This window comes from Electrophorus electricus, chromosome 7 (assembly GCF_041902795.1).
Source record: "Electrophorus electricus isolate QZ-2024a chromosome 7, ASM4190279v1, whole genome shotgun sequence".
Classification (NCBI taxonomy): domain Eukaryota; kingdom Metazoa; phylum Chordata; class Actinopteri; order Gymnotiformes; family Gymnotidae; genus Electrophorus; species Electrophorus electricus.
This window is the reverse complement of record NC_137503.1, coordinates 5,624,672-5,641,691: the sequence shown is the minus strand read 5'-3', so window position 1 is coordinate 5,641,691 and position 17,020 is coordinate 5,624,672. Positions and strand designations below refer to the sequence as shown.

Genomic DNA, 17,020 nt, shown 5'->3' with positions numbered 1-17,020 from the left:
GACATTGTTGGACAGGGAAGAGATCTGATGCTACTTTCCACCATCAGGTGTAATACAACTCCAAAACATTTGGTTCATTCATTTAAATGACCAACAGCACAGTCTGAAAAAGTAAGGAAAAGCCATCAGGCTACACATTACACTACAGAGGAAATTATGATGTGCTGGTTTGAATGTAGTTGGGAGGGGTTATATGATTTCATGTGTGAGTTTTAGCATCAGCATGGGACTTGAGTTGGCAGGTCCTGACTTCTTCACTATACCCCACTCAACCCTACATTCTGCATCAAGACACTGCTAAAATCAATGCACACACACACACACACAAACAAATATATCATTAAGACAGGTTTTTCTGTCTTTGTTTTGCCCATTTTCAAACAATTTCAGGCTTGCCAGTAGACTACAATTGTTCTTAACATATTCTAGACCATTCTGTGAAATATCTAATTTCAGAGGGGAGAAATGTACCTTCCCCAGGGACATGGCAGCCACACATCTTGGTTCAATTTGGGTCAATAGGTTTGTGAAATTCACTACCAGTTCTGTGACTTTGGTTTAAAAAAAAAAAAAGAAGAAAAAAAAAAAAAGAGTAATCTCATACTTGTAGCAAAATTGTGTAACTATTCAGAACTATTTGTCCTTGCCAAATTTGGGAGTAAATTTTGTATTGTGTTTATATTATACATAAGAAAACTAAGACACCATCAGTCATCGCTGTTTAGCCCAATGTTTTAACTTGCTGAACTGTGAAGGAACTCTCACAAGAACACTATCTGCCAAGTACCATGAGTAATAGTTCCAGAGTGCTTTCAAACATGCTATGTTATGTAATCATGTGTTACACATAGTAATATAACTCTGCCAGATCTCCAGTTGAACCCAGTAGCCCTTGAAGTTTCTAAAATGTCATTAAAAAAAAAAAAAAAAAAAAAAAAAGAAGAAGTGAAGTGTATGTAAAACAACCCAGTGCAAAACTTAAGGTGTTGGAATTGCTGGAAAACTGAAACTGGAATTACTTTATAAGTCATGTCCTTTAAATTCTGGTGTTGGGTCTTAATTTCAAATGCAGGTATGGTTTGGCATATTATGCTTATTTGGAAACAGATAAGTGAGCATCAGAAAACTGCAAGAGGTTATTCAGAACTGTGAGGTCAGCATCCAACAGGTTTAGAGTAAAAATAAATAAATGACACCACCACAGCAGACACCGGATTTGATTGCTATTAATTATTTTTAAGAAAATAATTAAAAGCTGAATTTGGCTTCATAATCTTCCTGCAAATATGACAGACACTTTCAAAGCACGTCTGCTACCTTTACACAACAATAAAGCTCTAATCATAAAAGATATATTCAAATTATCAGAATGTTCAGATTTTCAAATGCTGTATGGCCAAGAATATAAATACAGTATGACACTCCATTGATGTATAAAATGCATGCTGCATACCAAAAGTCTGTTGTTGCTGTTGTTTCATTTTAAGTCAATTTAACAACTTGTAACAAGACTGGTTTAAAAGGGAGACATCTTAATAATTACATTTTCAGTGAAAACCTAGCCAGCTCAAATTAGAATAAAAAACTCCAATGGGATTTTTGAAAGAACAGCAGTAACCACATGAGAATGACAGAATATGTACATTTCCATGAAGCCATGTTTGTACTACATGTAAATATTGTATTTAAGGCCTTCACTGCTGGACTTGTTACAAAGTCAGACATAAACCAATGAAGCACTGTGGGAGGTTAATCTTTCCGCTCACTCTTGCCTTCTCTAATCTGTATCTTGCAGCTGTGGGAGTGCGAGAGTGCAAGTGCACAACCCAAAGTCCAGCCAAAGTCCTCTGCCCAATGGAACACAGCCACTTGGACCTCCAGTAGGAGACAAGGCCTAAATAGATAGCGACAAGTGCAACAATTTACCTAACAGTGCAAATGAGGGTCTCCACACACCTCAAAGGACAAAAATCATATGCTGCTTCTATAATACATTACAAGCATGGACTATGGGAGTCTAAGATTAATTAAATTAAAACTCTATGAACTGACAGCAGTGGGCAGGGTGAGTGGTGAATTCATAAAACACTGTTCCTTGAATCAAGGGTTCCCCCCCCACAGCACTGCACACGTGGCCAGTAGTGCATATTAAAAATGTTCGGAAAGGCAAGTTCAGAGTCCAAGTCACGAAGTACTCAGTATAAGCTTTCACACAGTCAAAAAGAAATAAAAAGTTCATATCAAATAGGATGCATCCACTCCAGGGAGAGGAAGCTCTCATCTTTCCTGTCTCATCAGCCGGTGAGGTCAGGGGGTGATCTGAGTGATCAGGGTTTCGTCCAAAGGCCTGTCCTGCCAGGTTGAGCATCGGCAGAGATGTTTAATACAGTACGGCAAGTCATCAATAACTCCAGGACAAAAGGATGGCATGATTTAATCTGTATGGCTTTTCTTGGCCAAACATCCAGCATGCTACTCATTAATAACACTTATGGATAATGTAGAGCCTGCTTTTCAGAAGACATGTGCAGCACTCTATTGCCTCTTGAGCATTACAGCCAGCTGAAAGAAACAGAAAAAACAAAGAACTAAATTGTGATTAAAAGTCTGCTGTATGAGATGTTATGAAAGGAAAAATACACCATTAATCTATTCCATAGGTAAATGGAGTGAGCTCTATAATAACTGAAGTGCCCAAAATTTCTTTTTCAAATGTGACAGGACTGTGAACCCTTGCGAGGTCATTCCCACCAGAGAGAATTCACTGAACAGGCTACATCTCACAGCAATGCCCTTTCACTGAGCTAATTAAAGGCAAAAGTTCAGAGGCAGCCCTTGGCCAAGACACTGCATCACTGTCCACCGTGACTAATAGATTCATTAAATCGCATACCGACTTTTCTTCCAGCCAAAACCCTTAAGAGGACCTACTGCACCAAGACATTTTCTTGTACCTCCAAGAGGTCCTACTGGACCAAGACACTACCTTTTTTTTTTTTTTTTTTTTAATAATACTAATAACAGCACAACATTTTAACATCATCTTATTTTGATATAAGATGATTTTTGTTAAAAATGAACTGGAAACATTTTTAGTCTGTTTATTTAAAATACAATCTGAAAGATTTTTCTTTCACCTATTTATTTTCTGAGATGAACATGCTGCCAGCACCTTCCTTCAGCACATCAAGCAGCCTAGCCCTGTCGATATCCTAAATGTGTAGCAATAATACAATATGTAAGGTAAGACCAGTAAGGTTTAAAGAATCCTAACTTGAATTACAATGTTCACTATCTCATAAGAGAAATCATGACTGACAGATGGAAAGAAAAGGCAAACTCTGAAGGACTGTGCACCTCATCCATCAGAATTTCAAACAATAGCTGCAGTGTCGTTTTCATTAACCTCCTCATAGTGTTGGAAGGATCCCATCTCCCTGCTCATCTGCTGGAGGTAGAGGGAAGAATGATGCGACTGCACTCAGCTGTTAGAACTGCCAGCTGAACCCAAGCCGCAGCACGACAGAGATTAGCATTTAGAGCTGTCTTTAAAAGGCACAGGAATAAAGAAGGCGTGAAAATTGGTTTTAATGGCTTTCACACTGCTGCGTGCTGAGATACGGTTCATTTGGACACTAAAACACTGTAGTCAATTGTACTTCAAGTATTTCAGATGGTGAAAAATAGCCCTGGTTTAAGACAGTTAAGTGAAACAGGATCTGAAGTGTAACAAATACAAATGTTCCTGAAAACTCTAAACTCAGGTCTCAAAAGCAATGCTTTAAATGTATATTAAAAAAAAAGACTAAAATATATTTATTTTACCTGACCAACAACACAAAGTGCCAAACAACAGAACATTAAGGCCATTACATTTAATTGGGGCCACAACTGACACATAGAAGTCACAATATTCTTTGTATTTATGACGACCACGAAATAGATGAAAGGAGAGAACTCCATCCAGTTTGCAACTCTGTCTATCAGTACTTTGGCTAATATGCATTTGGAGAAAAGGGCAAATCTCCAACCAAAAGGTGTCATTGCACACCCTCCCCCAATTTGTTTAAAACAGAAAAGGCATTAAATTGTTTTTCACCACAAAAAATAATTACCATAACCAGAAAATAATTATGTTCTATTGAGTTTCTGTAACACACAGTAGTTCCTGCTACTCCTGCTGCTGTTCTGGCATTTCTCTTCTCAACTACAATGTACTTTCAGTCTGAGATTTTCCTCCACCACACTGATTAGCGATAGAGAGCGCTCATGCCAATGCCAGGATTATACTGCGAAATTACAGCTCTCATACTTTTATTCCTTGTCACACTGGATGAGACATTTCATCTGAAATCCTGACCAAATATTATGACTGACTGAGCGATCTTGCTTGTGCTGAAAATCACACTATACAATAAAAAAAAAAAATGTCCAGTGAAGAAACCCACAATGCAAGTCATTCTGCTTGTCATCCTTAAGCAACTTTCTTTTTGCCCAAAAAAAACTGGGTCACCAACCATGCCCCTAAAATAGCAGAGGGAATGTTTTGCCTTGAAAAAACAATGCCCCAAAAGTGAAGGCGGCAAATGTCATTGGATATATAAAAAGGCATTTTCCCTGCTGCCACAAATTCTCAAAACATTCTTCTGTTGAGTTCCACACACTTCATTTTTGTTTTGCCATGCTGTTATTTATTTACAAAGTTCAGCATAATTCCAAGATGCTCTCTATTGGTTGTTAAGACGTCTGTAGTAGTAGTGGTCACAGTGCAACATTTTGGAATTAAATTTCTGACACTGCCAAAAGATAATAGTCAGCTGTCTTTGGTCACAGAGGTACTTAATCGGCCGCCGTGTCACATTACATGTTCAAAGACCACAGGTTTCAACTCATGATGAAAGACATCTTTCACGATTTTTGACCGGCAACTGCAACAGCATAATCATTGGGTCATTTGGAGTGTGAAACCAGTTTAAGGTGCTTTTCAGCCAACTTCAAGGTAATTAAGCATTATTCAGAACAAATTACTATAAATCTCTAAAATACCATTCTTATATTGCAATATAGAAAATATAAAAACATCCGTATTCTACTTTGCAGCATTGCCAAACCTCACTTGTTTGGATCCAGATGTGCTAATCTCCAGACAATGAAGGAAAGCAATGAGGCAATAAGGATTAAAGCCTTCCAATCCTCAAACCCACAGTGAAGCAGTGTTCTGCTATATAGTGGCAATAGGACAAAAGTAGACTGGTGTGCTGAGGCCAAAGTGGGGAAAGAGAAGGTTTAAAGAGCCACAGAGGACTGGAGACAGGATACAAGCAGAAGCGGTTCATAACATCTGGCCATGACCCCAAGGACTGAATAAATACAATACATTATTAGCCAAGTTGGGAGGGTGGAGGAAATTTATATGGACAAAAGAAAAAATGCAAGAGACTGGGAATGGAAAGAGAAAGAAAGGGATCAACTACATCTTATATACATTATAGACCAGTTTTAGCTGCTGGTTAGGAAAATTTAACAGTGTACATAAAATTTGTTCTGCAATTCACAAAGTTCATAGTTCAAAGTTTAAATTACACAGTGTACACCTCATTTTCTTTGTAACTAATTGCCTATATGCAGACCTGAGCTGTTTAAATTCTTTTTAAAAAAAAAAGCCCATCTTGAAAAACAGATTTGATTTTAATCTCAACTATGTAACTTTTATAGATATCAATGTAATTAAATTTTGCCCTAAGTACATAACTTCTCCTCAGTCAGGGTGTACTGCAGTGTTGAGTCAAGTCTTATCTCTCTCATTCTGCACAATTAAATTATGCCAGTAGACAACAGCAAACTCTGAATAGCCAGCAATAGACCTCTAAACACTCACTCGTTTTCTACATACATGATCTAGTTACAACATCCAGCAGTCCTCTCATTGCTCAGTTGTGACAGACACAACATATTGTAGTAAATGGTTTTCCTCCCCTGAATATAAAATGTTCATACATACACATCTCAGCTTCATTCACATGTGGTGAATAGGATTCAAGACAATGACAGAAGGCAAGTAAACGAATCCCGTACAGAAACCACAATCATTGTGTATAACAGGGAATGCCATTCTTTGCTGTTGGCAGAGTCTACTTGGTACTGAGTGCATTCATCAGGCTGAATGCATCAGTTAAGTGGACATAAAAGCCCCTTTAACATCAGCTTGATTGGAGCTGGATTGGTAATGTTCTACTCCAACACAAAAAACAACTGCAATCAAAGTTACATCACTGCTAGGACCCACTGCATTTCACCTTCACCATTTCTATAGTACAAACCAGAACAGATCAGCTACCATGCACAAAAATAAGAGTACATCATTAAAGAAAGCCAGTGAATAAGCAACCGAGAGCTTCAGATTCAAATTGTAAACTCAAAAAGAAGGTATTTATTTTACATTAAGTATATCAAGACCTTAGAAACATTCTAAATGCTGGTGTGCCATCTAAAATAAACTTTGGTAGCCTACAAAATCCTACAATTGCCACTGTGCAAAATGTTTTTAAATATCTCTTTAAATCCCAGTACATGTGGAATTTCCAAAATGTTATTTCTAACAAGTCACTTTTAATAAACATTAAATCAGTTGTTGTGTGGCATAATGTAACTTACATCCATAACACCGTTCTACACATCAAAGCAAGAGTACTTTTTCCCGTTGAGTCTGAGAGGAATTCAATTCAATGTAGATAATCCACAGCATTTTCTACAAGCATTTATAATTATACACAGGTAACACTGTAGAATCAGGAGACTGCCTCTGAATGTCTGGTGTTTTAAAATACTAGGCACTTAATCAGAGCTGCTACCTCCAACAATGGACACTCAATCTGGGGAATGAAATAAGATAGAAATGTAAAAGAGTAAATTATTGTTTTGATTAGTCTCACCTTAAGATGAATGGGCCACGTTATTTCTGCATTGCCTACAGATTTCGTATACACATTCCATGATGGATATCCTATGTATTTTTAAGTGTGGTGGCTTTTTCAAATCAAAATCCACAGATGAAACACTAGCCAGGGAGTTTAAATAACAAAAACTCACGTGGTCAACGAAGAGTGATCAAAAACTTAATTATGCTGTAGCCGTTCCTGCATTGGCATTTTTGAAACCAAGTCTAAGGCTACTGCCAAAACTTTAAGAGCCTGATTTTCTGAAATCACTTAAGAGTACAGCAGAGAATAATCTTAGACAAAACTGGTGAAGGGAAAGGGACGGCAGAGGAATGAAATATTTCCCTCTAACGATATCTTGAATAATGATGGAACTGAGATAAGAATTTTGATGTTACTGTGAGAACAGTACCTGTTAAGTGATGATTAAAAGGTTAAAGCAAATCATGTTCTGCATTTAACAAGCTGTATCGATTAAATAGCCACAAACACCCTCGTGCAGACTATAGATTTCAAACTACCCATTTCATTTTACAACCTGGCCAATTAAGGTACAGTTTTTGTACTACACTGTTTCACACTTATACCTGAAAATTCATTTTCCTATAACAAACAGAAAAAACATTTTATAGACGACATCTTTACATACATCATTTCAAACACTACAATGAGGTATTATGGTCCTTGGGGATTCACTGCAAGTACACAAAAACCTTTATTCTGCAGTGCTTTTTTTCACCCTGAAAGACAAACATTCCATTAGTCACCTTCAATTTATAAAGCAGGTAGAAAATGAAATGCTAACTCTAACGATCTCTTAAGCCTCAGTCCACCCTAGCTACAACATGTGTATTAAGCTGACTCAGTAAACATGGATCCCAATGGTTACTTAAGCATTAGTTTACACAAGACAAGTAGTACATACCAGTTTTGCCATTTGTCAAAGTAACTGAGCAGGTATAGTGCCCAACTAACCAAGCTTCTATGCATACATGTATATTGCATATACCTATCTCCACTAACATGTCATTTATTAACCCTTAAAACAAAGTGCTTTTCTGATTTTACAGTATTGACTTACAGCCCTTCCATAGACATCTGGTGCTTTGCAGTGTTCCATGGGTAAAGCAGTCATTAGTCCTACTGAGTAATTTCCAGCACTGTTTCTCTCAGGACAAATGATTGATAGACTATCTGCAGATACACCAAAGGAAAGAAAAAAAATCTAGATTGGACCTCACATACTGCTACTTGTCCATTATGAAAGTGCCTTGTGCATGTTAAATATATGTTGTCATTAGTTTTGGACAAAACAATAAGCAAGCACTCTCAGCATTGCAGCTTCTACAGTTGTCATCACTGAGTTACCTGCGATTGGAGGAGTGTGTTGAGACCTTGAGCTCAGATGAAAAACAAAGGAGGCAGGATGTTTTTCAATTTAGCCACTCACACTGCAGTCAGCCAACAGTTACTCTCTAATCTAGCCCTTTGAAGGAGCAGTCCTGACGCTACAACACAAGGTACAATTACAGAAGTAGTGCAGAAACAAAAGTATACACATGATTATCCCAACGTAGCAAACGTGTGCCTGAACAATCAAATCATGGCCTTGGTTCAAACTTTGCTTAGTTACAACTGCAATAGTCACTGCAAGCAAACTGCCTTGTAAGCTGCACCTAAATGTTTTTCACGCTTAATTTGTAAATTTCCTTTTATTTAAAAAAAATTCTTCCTTCACTAAATTAGCAAACATATTGAAGGTATACTTCAAACTACACTAAAGCCACGATTGTTTTCATAAATAATAAGAGCACACAAGTTCATGCATGTTGCATTCCTCACACTTTTCTGAACTACCATTTCTTTCATTACTCCAGCTGTTAGCCCAAACCCCCGCCAGCACAAACCCTCAGGCCTGTCATAATAGTAGCACTGACATCCTGCAGCCACACAAGACTTGCAGGATACAGTACAAAACATCAGCAAATCACAGATATGCTAAAGCAGCTATATCCAACTCTTTCAATAAAAAAATAAGGAGTTTAAAACTCCAGATGTTTCTATGATTACTTCACCACATTTGGTCTGTGCTGTCAGTACTGAGTATTCCATGAAACATGCTTCATTCTGTAGATTAACAGGTTATTAGGGTGCTGACGCAACAAAATGATGCAAATTCAGCGAATAAAAAGTATGCATGATAAAATAATGGGTGGATTCTATGTTCATAAGCTAAATGCTATTTGGGCTGATTGGTGTGAAAAAGTGTTGTATGGAGCAACACTTTCTACACTTAATTAATGCTTTATTAAGAATCTAAAGAACCACATACATTCACATAATGTAGTGGCAGATTATGGTGTCAGTCACTGTAATGAACACAAGGCTGGTTAAAAATCTATGACAAGGTTATTTTTATGATCATTGCTGTGCTTTAAAACAGAGCTATAATGAAATGTTCACAAGGATTAAACAATACTTTCATGTAGAAAAAAAAAACTGCTTTAATTCCCCACTAAGGCTCAATAAAAAGTTACTCTCCCACACAAACAATCACAGTTAAAGATTTACTTTTTTGGCATGATGTGGAAGAAATTACGTTAATAAATAATCTAATGTTCCCTAATGAACAGCAGCAGTAGCATGGAAGGCAGAATGGTAAAGGCACTCTCGAAAATATAAACCATATCAACTGGTGGTGAAAAATGGTTGGTGAATAATGAACCAGTGATGCAGTAGATTACTAAAACTGAAAGGAGCTAGGCTATTTCTTGATTACAAAAGAATGTTAACTCTGATTATAGGTTCACTGAATCAATGTTACATATTAACTATGATACAGTGACAGCTCACATGCCATAAGGGAAACCATCATTTAGCTAGGTCAACAATATGCTGTAAACTTTTTCACCTTTACATAACAAAACCTTCTATAAATTAAGAGAGAGTTCTTGTCTCAAGTACAGTCAAACTACATAAAACATATGATGAAAGGCCCATCTGTTATAGAAGTAGCAGGTCAGAAAAACATTACATTGTATTTAGCTAACTAAACACAGATGCAAGGAACTTAACCAAATAAAGCTTAATTCTTAGTGGTCAGCTCCATCAGTCTATTCCACAAGCGAACACAGGCCAAATGTACTACGTGGCCAGCTGAAGAATGCAGAATTATGCCCGTCTGCTTATGCATCAATGTTTGCCTCTAGGTTAAAAAAGAGAGGTGCTACTATTTTCTGTTTTCCTATCAAAATGTACATCATGATGGTGATGATAGTTGTACAAGGACAAAAATCAGAATAAAAATCAGTGCACGCAAAAATCTGCATACACGGCTTCTCACAAGGAATAAGTAAAATAATGAGGCAATAACAAAGCTTTTCAGAGCAATTTCTCTTACAGATACATCATATGGTTAAGGTGTTTTTTGTTACTAAGCGCATGCATGTTTATCGTAAATCTGCTGTGTGCTGTGATTACCTACACCTTTTTATACAAAGACTGACATGAAGACCGAGCAGTTTCTATAGACAAAAAAGCTCCGTAGTGAACACTTTCTCAAAAAAAGGTTCCATGATCAGATGACCTAGCTGTCAAATATTCAGGCAATGCATAAAATAAATATATCTAACCACCTTTATATAAACTTTGTACACTATCTAAGTCTACATCTAATTCTAAATATTAATTATAATCATGAATTAGGAAGTTAATCATTAAAGATAAATAATAAATACACAGATCTTGCATATAGTGTTAAGATTAATATTGACTAGCATGGCAATACAGAGCATAGTCAACCCTGCTGTCACACAGCAAATGTGCTACAGAAGCATTCTTGCAAGAACAGAAAGCTGAAAATTTCAGTGCCATATTAAACACAAACACTACATGCTTACGCTTTTATATTCTGATGGTGTTTCTCTACCAGGAAGCCAACAATTGGACTTCTAGTAAAAAAAAAGTAATAAAGTCCAGTGCATTCAATGTGGAAATTTTATAAAAATAATTACATCCCAGTCACAACAAAATTTATATTTAAGCAATTGGGTTAAATACATTTCATTTTTTTGGTCAGGTGGTGTTTAAAATTACATTAGTAAGAGATTGACAAACAGAGAAATTTTTAAAGAATTTAGAAACAAGACTAGAATTCTGAAGCTACCAAAGAAAATTAAAATGTTAATGATCAGTTTTGAACACTTTGTCAGTATATCTAGAGAATAGTGACTGATCAATATGAATACCAAGATATAAATAGGACGAACTCGTTAGTTACTTATGCCCCATGATGTTAAATCATACAGTGCGAGAATGTCCTCCAAAACAGTTAGAAGTTACACTACTGCTACACTTTGGTCTAGTTTTGGCCAAAATTAGTGCAAAATTATGCAATGCAAACAACTAGCCTATTTGTTAAGTCATGTTTCAGGAATCAGAGCTTAGAGCACACATCATTCACAAAGCAGAATTTTTCAAAAAGCTAAGCCAAAAATGAGGAATGTCCTTTAAGAATGCCTTCTCCTACTGGATGAACTTGACTTTCACAAGTTTGTATGAGTCAAACTATTTGTGTTTGGTGGTTTGGTATTCCCTAGCTCATCTCTGCGAGTTGCTGTTGTATGTCAACAACCATTTGTGGTTAGCTATGACCCAGTTCACCACAACCAACCACAAACACACCTTACTACTGTCACTGCCTTTATGACCTTTTCTGTAAACAGCAGATCAGAATGCCCATGACATGCACCAAGAAAGCATGCATAATGGTCTGTGCACACCCTTTGGCAATTAATCTCCTACAACGTACACAATCAGAATGTAAACACACAATGCAGTAACTCCAAAGGCTAAATGACAGTCATGATCAGGAAAAGGCATCTCAACATAGAGACCAGTTCAAACTCATCAAATTTGCAGTCTTGCAAAGAATCCATATTCTTTCATATATTGAAGAAGAATGGTACATACTGGCTTTTTTCCAGAACAAGCAAGCAGTGAGAGCAAAATCCACCGAACTACTGCAACAAATACTCAAGCATAAAGACAGCAATGTGTCAATTATGAGACATCACCAAAGTCTAGATAAAAAAAACATGCATATGTATTTGAAAAACATTTTATGCTGTCATATTTACCATGCTATAAAACGTGAGCCCTTTGATCTTGCCGCATAAAGAATATACGGACTACTGAATAGGCCGCCAAGGTAAGAAGGTTGTGTCACAAAGATATTTAGTGGCAATTTTTTCAGCTGTGTAAATTCAATCTCAGCCCAAACCTGTCAAAAATGCACAGAATCGTAGATTTAGGTATGCGTATTCAACTCGACTTACTCTTTACTCGACCACTATATCAATCAATCATTTATACAACAAAGCATTAATTCTGAATTCAATCTTGATTGTCCCATTCATATAATCCAGTCAACAGTACAGTTTTTGCAACTAATTGCCAATAAAGAGAAAGCAGGTAACGCCAAAATAGGGTTTATGCTATTTAACGCATCTATGTGAACTAAGAACCAAACCCACGGAGCGCAATTGTTATGCAGGATACCTGTGCCGAGTCATAACACAAGTTGGCTTTCTAGGTGCTCTCAGTCATTTACTCATGCACTCACCCCATCTTTTCCTTCTGCTCCGCTTGGCTGTTGATCAGTGCTGCACAATTTTCTTTTATTTTTGTTCTCTGTTCTCTTCATCGTATAGCAACAAACAAGGGCGGGTTGGCCAACTAACAATCAGATAACGTTAATCGCGAGGCCGATTTATTGGCGGTTTATGTAGTCTTCAAGCTAGCTTGACATAGTCTGACGTGCACCCAGCCGCATTTACAACGCTGTAATCCATTGAGGAAACCTCTCCTCGCTTTGAGGACCACAGCAAGAGAGGAAATGTATAATCAACTAACGCAAGTTTACGAAAACTGTTTTCAGCGTTACTCTCCCAAATCACTTTGGCTCGGTACCTAGACATGTCATTCCTAGTAACTAACCAAGCTAGTTAGTTTAACTAGCTAAAGCTAACTAGCTAACCTAGCTGCTACAAGTAGCTAGCGTTATCGGTCAGTTCGGGTTGGTGAGCTTGCCTATCTTGGTAGCTAGACATTAACAACATCTATAAATGGATAATTAATTACATTAGTCCTTTTGGAGGAAAGGTAGGTTAGTTAACTAATCGGCTAGCGGTTAGAACTAAGCAAGTGTCCTAAACGTAAAGTGAAGCACCGGTTCGCTAGCTAGCCGGCTAAAAAACTTCGTCTGGTTTGATACCTTGTAGGATGAATACTGAATATCTAGCGCTAACTAGCCAACGCTAGTACGTTAGAGCAGGTTCGCTGAAACTGATGACCAATTTGCACGGCTGTTGTAGTTACAGGTAAGATAACGCTGCAGCTTTTTGAAGCTAACCTAGATATCTCTCGTAGCCACTCAATTTAACGACGCACCAGTCACAAGTATTTTTTTCACTCATTAGTCCCCTTGTTTTCCGCGCCGTTTCTCTCCATTAACGGCTCATACAACAGCTAAACCGTGCTAGGCTAGGATGGCTTCACTGACACTGCACCTCACGGAAAAGTAACAAAAAAGAACACAACCTAGTCGTTGTCATCATGTACTGAATCTCAAGACCTTACGTTAGCAAAGCTAGCCTAGCCATTTCGCAAGCCTTAGTGCTGCATCTACATTAATAAATAGATGAGAAGTGACGGCAGATCCAGCCGAGTTGCTCGGCTTCTTGCTACCCCTCACGAAGGAATTTACCCGCTTCCTCTGAATCTCCACAGATCGTCACGAGGCTGTGCCCAGACTGCTGATCTGAGATCAGGTCTGCGGAAACATGACTCGCGGAGTAAATATTGGTACGCTGATTTGGGAACGTGTTTCCTCACAAAGTTGAGCGCAAGTAAGTTACGTCGCAAATCATTTAAATGTCTTTGCTGCCACCTGCAGTGCATAGGTGGGGGCATGCAATTCATTTTCTTTTGTTAAATGTATTGTTCAAACTATAGACTGTATATACGACTGTATATACGACTATACAGTATGTGTGTACACACACACACACATACATATATATATATATATGTACACACACACATATATATAACTTTTTCACTATTGTTTGTTACAAAATGGAATCAAAGAAACTAATTAAACGCATGCATACGTAGGCTAAACCCCACACTCTGAAATATTACTTTAATGAACCGTTTGTTAGGTGCTATTCTTCTTGTCTCTTGACTTAGAAAGGAAATCCAGTGTCACCATCTAAACATGACTGAGCTACCAGTAACCAACTGCTAAACATTCATCACAAATTAACAGAAGTATTGGTTTTGAACACTACACAAGCCTCAAGATTTTACACACACAGGGGAAATATATCCAAGAAAATGTGGTTTATTATACTGAGGTATTTTAAAACCATGTTACATTTGAATGATCAACATTCATGTAATCATTTCAAGAGTTGAAGAAATGTGTACAAAATGTGCCATCCCTTCATGATATATGTATTGAGTACTCCAAAATCATTACACATGGATTTGGTAAAAAAAAAAAAAAATTAATATTTCTATACAAGTACCAAATACAGAACAAATGTTTCCATCTCATCCACATTGATTTTACATATTACTAGTTTACAGTAAGATCACAAATTATTTATTTTTCTGACAGATACCTCTTCTCTGGATACAATTCTTTAATTATCAAAGTGCCCACAATAGAGAAAAAGGCTACCATAGTAAAGACTGCTCTGAATGCTTTGAACCAACTTGGATATGTGGGCAGAAGAGCCAGGTCATAATGGAGTGATATGCCAAGCCCCATGATCACAAGCATACCAGACTGTGTAATGCTGTTGCTAAAAAGGAGGGCCAGCCAAGCTATTAAGGAGGGAACTGCACTGTTGGCTAGGTTTAGCCAATCAGGCTTTGCTGGGCTACCCTCAGGTAAAGCAAACCCCCAACGAGCTCCACCAAAAAAAGAGACAACTGAGGCCCCGTACACAACTTCAGCATAAGCTAACTCAGGAAGATATGTACCTGTAATGCCCATAATTATAGGAGCTGATACAAATGGTAAAAGACCACAAAATCCCAGATAGAGTGCTGGTTTGGGACCTTTGTTCAGGTCCCTCATATCATAGCGAAGCAAGTCAAGTTCTCGTGGGGGTTGCTCATCTGGCTGTCGTTTCTTCTGTATTTGTAAAGAGCAGTGAAATTTCTGGGCCATCAAAAGAGATCCTGGGGCATATCTGGGAGGTAGCTGCGCAGCCCAGTCCCTTGCAAGGAACAGGGTACGGCTGGTCCGGTGGCTTGACCAGGCAAACGTTTTTGACAGGTGATGAAATTCAAGTCTTCTCCATTTCTGACACTGTTTATAAGGTACACACATCAACAGGAAGTTCTTTTACTAATAGAATTTTCTAGAAACAATTTAGATGTAGGCTGTACTTCAACTTACTAACCCTAACATCAGATGGATATGTAAATTTGTCTCATTTCACCAATGCAGAATTCACACATCTGCACAGCTTAACTGTACTTTAAACTATTACATCCTGGAAATACCATGTATTTGATAGGAGGAAAAAAAAATTAACAAAGTCTGCATTACCTAAATGTATTGATTGCAAAGATTCAAATCAGTTCTGCTTGAAATGCATTAAAATATTATATCATCAAATTCCGAACTAGGTACAAAAATGGCACCTGCGAAATTAAAGTGTTTGACTAATTCAGATTTTACACAACGCAAGGCTAAAGAATAGGGATGGAAGACTGATAAAGTATCAATACTTCCAATCATATCTCTTTGTGTTGTGTGTACTGATCAACACACACACAAAAATTAATGTCGTGTGTTTGGAATTATATTTATTTGAATGTGTATGCTTCGCAGTGCAAAAATGGTAGCTAGCTAGTATCTTTTGGATACAACAAACGCAAAACTTCAGCTACTTACCCACGAGCTGGAAACGAAGTGTCTTAGTTTCAAAGCCAATAACATTTTGCCTGAAATACAATTGTAACAAAATTAATCACTGTATAGACAAGAGATAGATTATGCGTTCAGGTGTTTTGCATTTCCGAAAAGGGTACCAGAGTAGCTGGCTAGCTAACGCCACACTTGCTAAGAGGTCGGTTTAGCGTAGCCAGTGTGTTCTAATTTCTCCACCCTACAATGAAGCCTGGCACACATGACAGCATACACACTCACCAACCTTTCATAAAGAGACCACCAATGTCGAAATCTATTTATATATAAACCATACACCTCGAATATCGCACTCAAAGATCCGCACCACTATATCGCTATTATCGATAAGAAAGAAGCAACATACTTTTAGTCCTTGAACACGGCGAACAAATCTACATAATAAGAGTCCGTAACCTTGGTTGTTGTTTTTTTATATATACACCTTTGTTTGCTTTTAAGCTTTGACTAGGACACACTCTATATATATATATATATATATATATATATATATATATATATATATATATATATATATATATATATATATACACACACACACACACACACACACACACACACACACACACACACACACACACACTATCTAGGATGAAACATCAAAGATCCAGGAGTACACCAGGAAGATGGTCCCAAGTGATGAAGTGCTTAGTGAGTACCACAGGCAACAGAAATCTGAGGAGGAGTAGGATCCCTCGTAGGAGGATAAGTCCCTGCATGGTGTGTACCACTGCCAAATAGTGGAAGTGGCCGATATGGAGAAATCATACCAATGGCTGGAAATGGTCAGATTAAAAGACACCACGGAGGTGCTAATCATAGCTGTACAGGAACAATCGAATACAAGATCAATAGAGACTGGGACTCCAGATGCAGGCTGTGCAAAGATGCCCCTGAGACATTCCAGCACATAACAGTGAGATACAAGGTGTTAGCAGGCAGAGTGTACATCAAACACCATAACCAAGTGGGTGGCATAGTATACAGGAACATCTGTGCCGAGTACAAGCTAGAAGTATCAAGGTCAAAGTGGGATACACCCCTGAAGGTGGTGGGGAATGACCACGGTATTGAT

At 37.7% G+C, this 17,020-nt stretch overlaps 2 protein-coding genes and 2 long non-coding RNA genes across 9 annotated transcripts in view; 1 reads left to right on the top strand and 3 right to left on the bottom strand.

The window, feature by feature from the left end:
- Positions 1-13,700, bottom strand: part of mast2 (microtubule associated serine/threonine kinase 2) — a 102,285-nt gene extending 88,585 nt beyond the window's left edge. For all 4 annotated transcript variants that reach the window (XM_035524152.2, XM_081717936.1, XM_081717937.1 and 1 more), the window contains exon 1: positions 12,562-13,700. In XM_035524152.2, the coding sequence (XP_035380045.2) occupies positions 12,562-12,642 (81 nt within the window). In that variant the 5' untranslated portion in view covers positions 12,643-13,700. The remainder of the gene's footprint in view (positions 1-12,561) is intronic.
- LOC145658748 (uncharacterized) lies at positions 3,063-12,523 on the bottom strand. The gene is made up of 3 exons (XR_014124586.1): positions 8,307-12,523; positions 8,020-8,132; positions 3,063-7,678 (listed from the first exon to the last, which is right to left on the bottom strand). It is a non-coding gene; the product is annotated as an uncharacterized LOC145658748 (long non-coding RNA).
- On the top strand, positions 13,191-14,534 carry LOC145658747 (uncharacterized). Its single transcript, XR_014124585.1, has 3 exons — positions 13,191-13,318; positions 13,728-13,846; positions 14,190-14,534. It is a non-coding gene; the product is annotated as an uncharacterized LOC145658747 (long non-coding RNA).
- Positions 14,328-16,374, bottom strand: tmem69 (transmembrane protein 69). 3 transcript variants are annotated; one of them, XM_035524465.2, is made up of 3 exons: positions 16,292-16,374; positions 15,913-15,962; positions 14,328-15,321 (listed from the first exon to the last, which is right to left on the bottom strand). In XM_035524465.2, exons 2-3 carry the CDS (start codon positions 15,955-15,957, stop codon positions 14,608-14,610), a joined length of 759 nt encoding a protein of 252 aa, XP_035380358.1. In that variant the 5' UTR covers positions 15,958-15,962; positions 16,292-16,374; the 3' UTR covers positions 14,328-14,607. The 3 variants fall into 3 exon arrangements, with proteins under 3 accessions (XP_035380358.1, XP_026879894.2, XP_035380359.1); XM_027024093.3 differs by lacking the exon at positions 16,292-16,374 and adding an exon at positions 16,172-16,291; XM_035524466.2 differs by lacking the exon at positions 16,292-16,374 and adding an exon at positions 16,050-16,111.
- Between the last annotated feature and the right edge of the window lie 646 nt (positions 16,375-17,020).

What these genes read in the sequence shown, in the direction of transcription:
- tmem69 (XM_027024093.3), bottom strand. An exon ending in ACTTCGTTTCCAGCTCGTGG is followed by an intron (nt 15,322 to 15,912) that starts GTAAGTAGCTGA and finishes CCTTATAAACAG; the next exon opens with TGTCAGAAATGGAGAAGACT.